The sequence below is a fragment of the Tursiops truncatus genome, chromosome 17 (assembly GCF_011762595.2).
Source record: "Tursiops truncatus isolate mTurTru1 chromosome 17, mTurTru1.mat.Y, whole genome shotgun sequence".
Taxonomy (NCBI): Eukaryota; Metazoa; Chordata; class Mammalia; order Artiodactyla; family Delphinidae; genus Tursiops; species Tursiops truncatus.
This window is the reverse complement of record NC_047050.1, coordinates 43,324,671-43,337,456: the sequence shown is the minus strand read 5'-3', so window position 1 is coordinate 43,337,456 and position 12,786 is coordinate 43,324,671. Positions and strand designations below refer to the sequence as shown.

Genomic DNA, 12,786 nt, shown 5'->3' with positions numbered 1-12,786 from the left:
CAAGAAAAAGATGGGGAGAAAATAGGGATAATGAACAGTGCCTTTAAATAATTTGAGCTAGAGAAGAAGAGCTTAGGTACGATTGTATCACTCTTGATCCCGTGGACCCCTGCAGAATATTTTCACTAATGCAGGTGTGTACATTCATTAGAGTAGATTTCAAGTTGATTACAAATTTTAGGTTTAAAAAAAAAGCCTTTTGCAAGTCATTATAGCAAATACCCTATAGCAAGAGTTCAAACAGAAGTATTTTACATTTCATCTGGACAAAGTGTGATTTTCTAACTGTCTTTCATGGAACCCCAGGATAAGAGGCGTTTCACAAGTTCCTTTAAGCATTTAATAGCTTTAAAAGAAAATGTGTGAAAATGATGGAACAAATTAAAAGGAGGCTTTCGTGTCAGAACCTGTGACCAGGAGAGACTGAGAGAGTAAATCCAGGAGCACAAGCTTTCTGGTCACTAAATAGGTATGTTCTCCTGTGCTGGGTTGATGGATCATGTCATCATAGTGGATAATATCAACACTATCAAGCTAATAGAACACAATAGATAGGGCTGACGTAGATTCTCACTTGTCTAAGAACTTGATTTGGGGACTTCCCTGGTGGCGCAGTGGTTAAGAATCTGCCTGCCAACGCAGGCAACATGGGTTCAATCCCTGGCCCAGGGAGATCCCACAGGCCGCAGAGCAACTAAGCCCGTGCGCCACAACTACTGAGCCTGTGCTCTAGAGCCCGCGTGCCACAGCTGCTGAAGCCTGCGCACCTAGAGCCTGTGCTCTGCAACAAAGAGAAGCCACCGAGATGAGAAGCCCGTGCACTGCAACGAAGAGTAGCCCCCGCTTGCCGCAACTAGAGAAAGCCTGTGCGCAGCAACGAAGACCCAATGCAGCCAAAAATAAATAAATTTATTAAAAAAAAAAAAGAACTTGATTTGGGGGGAAGAATGCCAAACCAACTGGGAAAGGATTGATTATTCACCATATAGAATTGTGAAAATTAGCTATTTAAGGGGAAAAAATTAGATTGTCACCACATATAATAAAACAAAATCAAAACAGATTACAGAGGTAAGTTATATAAATAAAAGGACAAAATTAAACTAAAAGAAAATATAGATTGATTAGATCACTTACTGCTATATTATTTAGTAAAATTGAACACACATCCTGTAACTTAGAAGATCCACTCCTAGTTAAATGCCTCAGAGAAACTCTTTACTTGTGTGCCAAGAGACATCTAGTTATGAGACATATTTAAGAATGTTCATAATAGCAAAGAAACAAACAAAAAAGTTCATTAACAGTAAAATGGATAAATGCATTTAGTCTCATGGTTACCTCTTGTGAGGAAGAAGAAGGATGTGAACTTCAAAGGGGCAATCAAGGAACTTCTAAAGCCACAGATAAACAAGGTAACCATAGGTTCTGGTTTGCCCAAGATAGTTCCAATTCATGCTTATTGTACTGGTGTAAATTTTAATAGCATTACCTTTCTTTTTCAGGTGTTCCAGTCAGGTTGTGAATTATATGATCACCCTACTGATACTATTCTTAACTTGTGTGGTAGATTCAGGGGGTATTCATTTTATTATTCTTTATAAATCCTATGGTGTATATGACATTTCTCAGTAAATTTAAATTTTTTTCATAATCTCGTACTCTTAGGTATTTTTCACATTTTCTTCTTATTGAGACATCAGTGTTAAAAAAATAATATGGCTTAGGTATTCTAAGTATTTTGGAGAGGAAGACATGAATGTTAAGTATAAAATAATCTTAAAATAATAGAAACACCTACTTAAATAGATTCCTTTATTATGAAAACCACTTGACTGTTACATAAGTTTAACAGAGAATTAGTCTTGATTAATTTGGCTATAAATTAATTTTTGGTTTTGGTGGTGGTTAGTAGTCTTACGCACAAAGGACAAAGAAAACATGTCACAGAGATTAATCACTTTGTGTATTTTCATTTGTATTCAATTTATGCTGGCTCACTAGATTAGTAAGAGCATATTTTATATACTTGATTACGTTATAGGTTTTATGGTTGTGTTATGTGGAAAAGATCACCTGTGACAAAATTTATACATATGCTTTGAAAACATAGAATACTGCATAAGGCCTCATTACAAATTACAATTGTACTTGGCATGAGCGTGGACAGACCTGATTTTGAATCTCTATCCTATCATGTTTTAAGGATTGAGAAGGTTTTTAATGTTATTGGTAGCATAATTCCTAGCACACAGTAAGCTTTTTATAGTTCTTATTTATCACTCCTCATCTCCATTTCTGAAGTTTTGTTTTTATTTTTTTAAATCAGACAGTTCTTCAAATATTTACTGCACCCGTGTGCCAGGTACTGGGAATTTTTAATAACTAACAAAAGATGAAAATCTCTGCCCTCTTGGAACTTATTAAAATCTTTGGATTCACAGAGAGAAATTTCTTATTTAAACTCCATTTATTACTGAAATCTGGCACAGAGGATACTGGTAAATATCTGACTGTTTGACAGTTATTCATAGCAATGCATAGCCAGTAGTACGTACTAGGACCACAGGCATGCATGTAGTATTTTAATCCCTTTCATTGTACAACACACTTGAAAGACTTTTTTCCAGAAATGCTAAATGTGAAATTATGTTTTCCTCTTGCTTTTGATACTTACCAAAATGACCATTTTCTGTATCTGACACCAGTTTTACTTAAACATGTAGTTTAACACACTGAGAAATATTGCCCTTAGCTCAGAGTAGAAAGAAAACCTGGACCTGGTTTCTATTTGAGACATCTGAGGGTTTCTGACCTAATAGTCTTTCCTCTCTTCTGAGGGCCAGGGCAGATTAAGCTTGTTTAAAGGACAGTATGTATTTCTGAAAACCCCTCTTGCGAAGGGGTCTAGGAGGCCAAACTTGTGTGCTGTGATTTAACCGGGGTGAAGTTATCTGGACTGCTTCTAGAACATGCCAGTCTATACAGGTTCAGAGAAAAATCTGGCCATGGCTGAGGAAAAGAATTACAGTGAGGGACATGTAGGAGGGGAAGCATAAGACCTGCCTTGGATAAAAATATCTATTACCTCTGCCTAGGAGGCTTAGTTTGTACATTGTCTAGGCAGATAGCAAAAAACTGGCGTCTTGGTTTCTGTCATCACTTGTTTCAATTGGCTAAGACTACCCTTCTACTAGCACACATTATCCACGTCATCTCATGTGAGTGCTTTTGACTTTACTGGGGAGATTTGAATATGCAGGAACATTTATTATACTAGAATATAGTTAATGATTTAATGTCTGTGAGCCCCTCAAGAGTAAAAATAAAAAGTATTTTTTTCTTTATAACCACAGGTTAACCACATGCTCAATAAAGAGTTATTGAATGAACAAATCTGAATATATGCCATTAATGTAAATCGTATGTCTTAGGAACAGTTAATAAACCATTTTTAAGCAGTGTGCTCAACTATAATCAGGTTTGTTAAGCTTTGAGCTGATTTACTGACATTTAAATGGCTCTAAATAATAACTTACTCTGGTGGAAGATACTGTTCATAATGGACACTGTTCATAATGGAGTGGCACCATAGGCTTAGGAACTAAGGAACATGTATTTTTAGAATTTTATTCTATCTATATGACTCTCATTCCCGTCCTCCAAAGAAGAGTTTTAGCCATAACTTGCCCGTCTTTTGACATGCTGGAAATGCTTTTGTAGGCTAACCTTTTAGAACAGAGAACAGGTCCAACTTTGATTTTCTCCCGAGGAAACAAGTACATGTGTCTGAGAAAACAAGAACCGAGTTGATACATAAGACACAGGAGACATATCAGCTTTCTTTTACTTCTTTTAATTAGCTAAAGAAGTTAGCTTTAGATATGCATCCCAAATGGCCTAACACTCCACCCTGAAATTAGACAGACTTCTGCAAATCATCTGGGCGGTTCTCTACAACCGTAGACCTCCCCTCCCCTACAGCATGTACTTGAAAGCAGAACAGAAAGCATCCTCTCTAGGAAAGCAGATCCTGAAAGGGGGAACCGGGAGATGAGCCTCACTTTGTCTAAACCGTCTCTCAAATATATTAATTAAGTCACTCCTTTTCCATGGAATAATAGTAACTTCTTGCTAATGGGATCATGAGCATGTTGATTTGAATATAAAACTTGACTTTTCCCCTTAACTGGATCAAGTAATTTTGGTATTTCTGATTATATTTTCTTTGTTCTTTAAAGGTTGTGTTAAAGCTTTGTGCTTTTGGGGGAAAAGTTATCTTGGACTCCTGGATAATCTTTCTTTTCTTTTTTCTCATTTTTTAATTAAAAATTTTATTGAGACTATTATATCTTTCTTAGGATTCCATTTCATGTTTGGTATAGTTTGTTCTTCTTACTTGTTCCTTCATGAGGAATTTGCTCTAGGCAGAGTATACGACCCTAGTTGGTATTCCTACCTCCTCAATGCTAATTTGTGGAACTCTAGTACTGTGAAACACTCCCAGGAAATACATGTCATGGTCAAATAAATTTGGAAAATAATGTTTACTATATATGTACATTATTGGTATGTTAAAAATTATTTTAGCAAATCCTATAGTAAAAAAACAAACAAAAAAGTACTTTAATTTTGCTTAGCATGTCCCTAACTTGACCATTGAGTTCTTTCTTAGTATGTTTCACCTATTAACAATACAACAAATAGAAAATATTTCTGGAAAAACTGCCTGTTTCAGTCCTTTCCGTCTTTCCCACTTTCTTCCTATCCCTCCACTGCTGCTAAGTAGGAATGTTTAAACATTTCAAGTAACTAGAGATCTTCAGCTGAAAAATAGAGACAGAAAGTAAGACCTGAGTTAAATAAGGGATCATAGAAGGAAATGGAACTATCTTCTGAACCAAGATTTGTGTACTGTTTAAGCCAGAGATGTTTACTTAGTTAACTAGTATTATTCAGTTATTTCTGTGACCTTCTGCTGAGCCTGTTATTTTCTCAAATAATACCTAATGCATTAGAGCATTGAAATTTTTCTTTAAAGCAAATATTTTGTATTTAATTTAGTTTTACTATTTGCTTCCATTATAATTTGAGAGCTGTTCTCCAGTGGAAAATAAGTTTGGCTCCCACACAATGAAAATCATCTTCAAGAGTCCTGACATTCTGTTTTCAAAATATGTGAATGCTAGGTACATTTAATTGCTCGATATATAATAGAATGTGCTTAACACAGTTACTAAGATTGAATGTGTATGAAAACGGAACACTTACATAGTAAACTCTCAATAATTGTTAGCATAAGAAAAAGGTTCTAGACAAAATACCCTAACTTTTATAGTTATCAAAATTCACAGTCATGAAAATATTTGGTTAGTATTGTTAAAGATAATCCTGTTTTTCTTTGGAATTTGCTTAGATTGAATGGGACTTAAATGTTTAGCTCTGGGGTAGGACATCTTAGCTTTTCTATTTAAAAAAATACTGCAGGGCTTCCCTGGTGGCGCAGTGGTTGAGAGTCCGCCTGCCGATGCAGGGGACACGGGTTCGTGCCCCGGTCCGGGAAGATCCCACATGCCGCGGAGCAGCTGGGCCCGTGAGCCATGGCTGCTGAGCCTGCGCGTACGGAGCCTTTAAATTTTTAAAAAATTTATTTAATTTATTATTTTTGGCTGCGTTGGGTCTTCGTTGCTGCACGCGGGCTTTCCCTAGTTGTGGCGAGCAGGGGCTACTCTTCGTTGTGGTGCGCAGGCTTCTCATTGTGGTGGCTTTTCTTGTTGCAGAGCACAGTCTCTAGGCGCGTGGGCTTCAGTAGTTGTGGCTCACGGGCTCTAGAGTGCAGGCTCAGTAGTTGTGGCGCACGGGCTTAGTTGCTCCGCATCATGTGGGATCTTCCTGGACCAGGGCTCGAACCCGTGTCCCCTGCATTGGCAGGCGGATTCTTAACCACTGTGCCACCAGGGAAGCCCTATTATGTCCTAATTTTTGAGATACATCAAAATCTACATTTTCATAAAAGCCAAGTGGCCAGATGTTTAATCAGTATTCATCCAAGGTCAAAGTCAAATATCACCAGTGATGAACTTTTGAGATACAGGAATAAATATAAAAGTTTATTTTAAGAATTAATTTTTTAAAATTAGCCATCATATTAAATGTTTGACATCATGTTGCGGGAATGGTAATTAACTAATTAGCTAACATGTCAGCTGTTAGTTTGCTCCCGGTAATTACACTGCATATTTTAAAAATTCTAAATAGATATCTATAAGCAGTCATTTTCAACAAGCTTAAGTCTCTAGACTCAAAACTTTAAGTAATTTTTATCTTAAAGCAGTTTATAAAGCTCTTTGGAAATCTGATTATTGAAAAGAAAATATGAGTCCTCAGTTTTTTTGCCATAACCCTTCATGTTTTTATGGATATTTTGCCAGATTGAACTTGTGAAATTTTGAAATGGCAAAATTGACATTCTGCTTTTAATTCTTCTTGTCAAGATGTGAAGAATTCCCTAAAAGGGCTTTTTCTTGAAAGGCTGTCTCTAGATAGCATAAATCACTAACTAGAAATTAAGTCAGTTCTTAAAAGTTTTGCTTAGTGATATACTAGTACACTGAACAGCCTCTACAAAGGTTAGAATTATGATATAGCCCAATTTCTGCTAATCTACCTCATATATTTTTATAAATATTTGTTTTCCCAGAAAGAATATTTTCTTCCTAGATTTATCTAGTTAAAGCAATCTCGATGTTCATATTTACTGTAAATCTGTTTCCCTATTTAATTATTTGAAAGTTCTTAAGCTTGTGTCTAAATTTGGCTTTCACAATCATCACTAAGAATTACTGCATTTTATTCTTGCAGCACGGTGTACATTTATACTTCAGTTGTCCAGTAAGATTTCACCATATAAAGCAGTAAGCTTTTTACTTACATTATTTATATAGATGTAGAAATGATAATGGTCATTAATCAAGCATAAATGCAGAGGTACTAGAAATGTCATTGAAGCAGTCATTTGCTTATTTGGCCTTCTAAAGGTCAAGGCCAAAGCTGAAGCTGTTTTTGGCTGAATACTGAGGCTAAGCCAAACTTTAGTGAATCCCTATTTTATGTTTGGGAAAACTTAGTTGTAGGGAGATTGCGTAGCTTACATAAAATTATACAGGTAATAAGTGGTAGAAGTGGAGTTTGGTAGTCTAAACTTTTCTTCTGCTTTTATAATTGTGACTGACTTAAAAAAATAGTTGGTCATAACATAGTCCCCTACACACACACGGGTTTCCGCATTCTGTCTCTCGCCTTCCCTCCTTTTTTCAAGAAAAAGTAGGGTAGAGAAGAGGTTTAGAAGAGAATGCCATTTCCTTTTCACTGAAATTACTATTATAAAGACTGCTTTAGATTATAACTTGGGAGAAAATAAAGAGTCTTTCAAGAATTGTTTTCTTTTTATTGAGACTCCAATGAATAAGCCGTCAGGGAAATGGAACTTTCCTAGATTACCCTGTGTTGGTTTATATTGCCTTTAATTCAGTCGTGTTTGAACACATTTATGATAGACAATGGTAGTTGGAAAATGGCCTATCAAAAATAAATTGGGGGCTTCCCTGGTGGCGCAGTGGTTGGGAGTCCGCCTGCCGGTGCAGGCGACACGGGTTCGTGCCCCGGTCCGGGAGGATCCCACATGCTGCGGAGAGGCTGGGCCCGTGAGCCATGGCCGCTGGGCCTGCGTGTCCGGAGCCTGTGCTCCACAACGGGAGAGGCCACAACAGTGAGAGGCCCGCGTACCGCAAAAATAAATAAATAAATTGGAATTTCATATGTAAAATTTAAGTTTAAAGGGTGAGATACTAAGATACTAAGCAAGAGGTCCAAAATTGGAGGAACTTCCTTACTCCTAACATTTTGCATAATTTAATAGATTATCTTGAAATTCAATAAAAATCTCTGTTACAACTATTATTTAAATTTTATTCCAGTAAGAAGAGGAGCCCTGAAAAACTCCCCTAAATTTCTAGGCAAAACGTTTGATATTTACAAAAGCCTCTTATGCATAGATGACTTGTTTGTTTCTCTTTCAAACACTAGGCTTTTTTAATTGAAAGTTTTATTGAGATGATTGTAGATTTATGTGTAGTTGTAAGAAATATTACAGAGATATTCTTTATATCCTTCAAACAGTTTTCCTCCGTGGTACCATTTTGCAAGGCTATAAAGCAATATCACAACTAGGATATCGATATTGAATCTTATTCAGGCTTCCCTAGTTTTACTTGTATTTATCTTTGTGTGTGTATTTAGTTATATACCATTTTATCACCTGTAGGTTTGTGTATCCATATCTACCACCATAGTCAAGGTACTGAGCAATTCCATCACAACAAATATCCCTCATATTGCTCTTTTTAAATACATCCACCTCGCTCCTGCCTGCTCCTTGACCCCACCCCATTCCTAACTGCTGGCCACCACTGATCTGTTTTCCATTTCTAAAATTTTGTCATTTCAAAAATGTTATATAAATAGAATCATAGGGCTTCCCTGGTGGTGCAGTGGTTGAGAGTCCGCCTGCCGGTGCAGGGGACACGGGTTCGTGCCCCGGTCCGGGAGGATCCCACGTGCCGCGGAGCGGCTGGGCCCATGAGCCATGGCCGCTGAGCCTGTGCGTCCGGAGCCTGTGCTCCGCAACGGGAGAGGCCACAGCAGTGAGAGGCACGCGTACCTCAAAAAAAAAAAAAAAAAAATAGAATCATAAAGTATGTAACTTTTTGAGACTGACTTTTTTCACTCAGCATAATACCCCAGAGATTCATCCAAGTTGTTAAGTGTATCAGTAGTTCCTTTTTGTTATTGAGTAGTATCCCATGGTATATATGCATCACAATTTGTTTAACCATTTACCTGTTGAAGAAGGACATCTGGGCTGTTTCCAGTTTTGGGGCTATTACAAATAAAGCTGCTGTAAACATTTGTATACAGGCTTTTGTGTAAACTTAAGTTTTCATTTCTCTGGGATAAATGTCTAAGAGTGCCCAGAATTTATTTTAAGTCAGAAATTCCTAAAGTGCCAAAAATATTAACTCAGAAAATAGATATTAGTCACAAATCTGCTGTTCTCAGGTTTTTTTTCTGAAGCAAAATAACAAATTTCCTGATGGAGAAATTAGAGTTTGTGTACCTTTTATTAGGAGATTGGCACCAAAGACAACTTCTGCCATGCATCTTAAAAACAAAAATATGAGAATTTATGCATAAACACAAGATATTCACAAAATGTATGAATTGGCCTCATTTGCCATTAACTGATAGGTATAGCTGATCCATAGTCATTATAATTTTAAATAGGTAATTTTTTTATCTTTCTGATTTTAGCATTAACAAGTAGTTGTAAAAATTAGAAATATATAAGTATATAAAGAAGAAAAAACCCTAATACCAGGGAAACTACTGTTAAGACTTTTGGTATATTTCTTTTTAGTCTTTTCTATGTGCATATAATACTAACTTAATAGAATTTTTATAAAATTAGGACTAGGCTATTTATACAGTTTGGTGTCCTAGTTAAAAGTTGAAAATTAAACTTTAATAATTTTTTTAGGCATTTATATGTCTTCATTTGTGAACTGTTTATTTTTTCCCCATTTTTATATTGATGAGATAGATAGTTTTAGGGTTTCTGACTGTTAGCTCATGCATAAATAGAAAACTTTTTCTGAAATAGCATTTAAATTGGATAGTATTTTTACTTACTGAGTATCTCTTATTTTACATCACATTTTAAATCTTTTTTCTTGTTCTGTAAAGGTATGCTGTGATAGCATTCGGATGTGCTAGCTGTCCAAAATTAACTTGTGGGCGAGAAGGCTGTGGAACAGAGTTTTGCTACCACTGTAAACAGATTTGGCACCCCAATCAGACCTGTGATGCTGCTCGACAGGAGAGAGCCCAGAGTTTACGTCTGAGAACTATACGTTCTTCGTCCATTAGTTATAGTCAAGAGTCTGGAGCAGCAGGTATTTACATCTAACTTCTTCTAGTAAATATTTTACACATATAGAACACCAGTTATTTTAATTTAAAAATGTAATATTCAGTCCTTGTATCCTTTCAATTTTCTAAAGTGTTTTACGTGTTAGCATTTCTGTCCCAGAAGCACTCATTCTTTCTGTAGAAGAAAGTGGTATTGAGTTGGAAAGATTTTATTGTCCGAAAAAAAAGGAAGAAAGGAAGTGTCAGTGATGATTTATATAACTGATAGCTGAAGGTGGTCTGAAACTGATGTTTATAAAGGTGTTTTATGCAAAGCTTAGCAACTATTTTAAAAAATATATTAATTTTGAATATATTACCCTTAGAGATTATTTCTCATTGTATAAATACCACCCAGTTACAGATTTAAAACAGTATTTATTTTTGGAATCCTTTTCATTTACATGTTTTGTGAAATACAATTTTTATTTACAGATATTACCAATTCCAGGATCAGGGATTCAGAATCATACCTTGGTGAGGAGTACACTAAGAACTTTGTGTCTTTGGCTAGGAATTTAAAAATTACTTGGAGATCTGTACATGAGCAAACATATACATCTCATAAATCTTAAATTTTTAAAAAGTCTGACCATCTTAATGTTCTTTGAATAAAAATTCAAAAAAACTAATATTTCATAGAATTTTCACTGTTTATTGGAACTTCAGTCATTTTTAGAAAAATATTAACTTTTTTCATTGATTATAAAAGGAAAAAACTTGGAAAATACAGAAATTTATCAAGAAAATAATTTACATTCCTACCAGCAGTGTATTAAAATAGTCATGTACTTTATGCTACTAGAAAAAAAAAGTCTTAATATTTAAAGTTGAATTTAAAATTAAATAAACTTTAAATTCAACACTTAATATTTTATACAATGGACATGGATTTTCTTGCTTGTTCACTGGTTGACTTGTTTTATTTCCTTTCCTAAAGATTTGGGGTAGAACTCCAAAGGTATTAATAATAATCTGTAGGTATTGGTTCAGAAGCAATTCAGAGAGGACCTGAGTATACCTAAACTGTCCTCTGTAGAGTCAGCTATAGCTATTAAGTGGTCCCCTTGGAAATGATATCCCTCTTCTCTAAGTGGGGATGGATATTTATTGCTTACAGGACACACAGACATATAGAGTAGGAGAATGGATTCTGGAATCATCGTCTGGATTCGAATTCCAGCTTCTTCACTTATTCTCTGTGTGACCCTGAGCAAGTTACTTGCCTCATCTATAAGATAAAGATACTAATAATACTTAAATCCATAAGGTTGAAACATTTCCTAGCTCATAGTAAGTGCTTTGGCTATATGAGATAGGGAAACTTAGAGAAACCACAGTCCCCTGCTAGAGATTTGCATATATCTGAACCATCATTAAAGAAAAAAAAAAAAAGAAAAGAAATGACTAAGAGATGACTTTTGTTATTAATTTTAAAGTAAACATCATGATTTAGTCACATCCCAGAGAATGTTGGTCTTCCTTATAGTCATCGTGGGGGATTTTATGTTTATTTAGCAGTGCTGTCCTGGAATGCCTTACTGGTCATAACCCTTATACGTTCACTTAAAATTATCCCTTTAATGTGAGTTTGATTTCTGGGGATAACCAAAAGTTCCGTTGCAGCTAAGTTTAACACCTAGAGTAACATGCCAAGTTGAATCACTGGTTTGGTGTGGATCCAAAGTAAGATGTGCTTATATGATCATGAGTGTGACTTTTTATATATATAAAGTAGCTTTGAAAGTAATTATGAAAGAAAAACTTCCAAATGATTTGAGTTAAATAGTAGCATTGTTGGAATAGCCTCCCTCCCAAGGTGATTATTTTAAAAAATAAACTTCATTTGGAATTTTTCCATGTTGATTTAAAAATCTTATCTCATTGTTCTGAAAATATAAGGTACATGCATTTTCACCTACAGTGTTCCAAAAATAAAAGCTCTCAGAACAAAAATTTAGTGGTAGTTTCCTTGATGTAATCTATAAAAAAAATTAAAACTTTGAACTTGGCTTTTCACTGACTTGTGGAAAGACAAGAGGAAAGTAAACTACCATCTGAAATAGTTTTATTAATTCCTGTTGTTCTGGGTATCGTGGTGTTTTTTGGTCTCTCGTTGTCATGATACATTAAAAAATAGTCTGCACTTTTAATAATAATTGCTTGGTATAATAATAATAATTGGTTGGCTATTTCTTTCTAATCAGTTACCTGAAGTTAAATAAGTATGCTTAATTATATGGTACATTAAATAATTTCTATTATGATTATATTTGTCTTTAAACTCTGCCAGTATTGCATCTACATGAGACTCTTATAGCTACCAGGGAGTTAACACACTTTGAGTTACTGCATTTTAAATGAAACACGTATTTTTCATTTTTGTTACCATGTTTCTCCCCCTTTATAAAAATATATTTAATTGGCTCAGCTCCCCACCTACCCCTATCCCCTATTACTACCACCCCTAAAGATATTCACTGTTAACATTTTGTTTTAAGTCTTTATAGGCAATGTTGCAGGGGCAGGGGAGTTTTAAAACAATTTTTGAGAACATAATATTTGGTAACCCAGTGTTTTTTCCTTAATATGACAATGGCACATATTTTAACAACAAATAGAAATATAGTAATTTAAAAAGACAAAAGCTTTGCCAAACACTTTAAATAGAAATGGAAAACATTTTTTTTTTTTTGGTATAAAGGAGCTGTGGATTAATTGATGCTTGGGGAGTGGGGCATCATTTGACCATCTAATCAT

General features: G+C 35.2%; 1 protein-coding gene across 13 annotated transcripts in view; it reads left to right on the top strand.

Moving 5' to 3' along the window:
* Window positions 1-12,786, top strand: part of RNF19A (ring finger protein 19A, RBR E3 ubiquitin protein ligase) — a 90,495-nt gene that overhangs the window by 28,230 nt on the left and 49,479 nt on the right. For 12 of the 13 annotated variants that reach the window (XR_012327288.1, XR_012327287.1, XR_012327289.1 and 9 more), the window contains 2 exons: window positions 9,802-10,010; window positions 10,462-10,503. Coding sequence is in view for 10 of the 13 variants with exons in the window: in XM_073794637.1 (XP_073650738.1) it covers window positions 9,802-10,010; window positions 10,462-10,503 (251 nt within the window). In the remaining 3 variants the exon portion in view is untranslated. The remainder of the gene's footprint in view (window positions 1-9,801; window positions 10,011-10,461; window positions 10,504-12,786) is intronic. The other variant, XM_019925063.3, reaches the window with a different exon arrangement.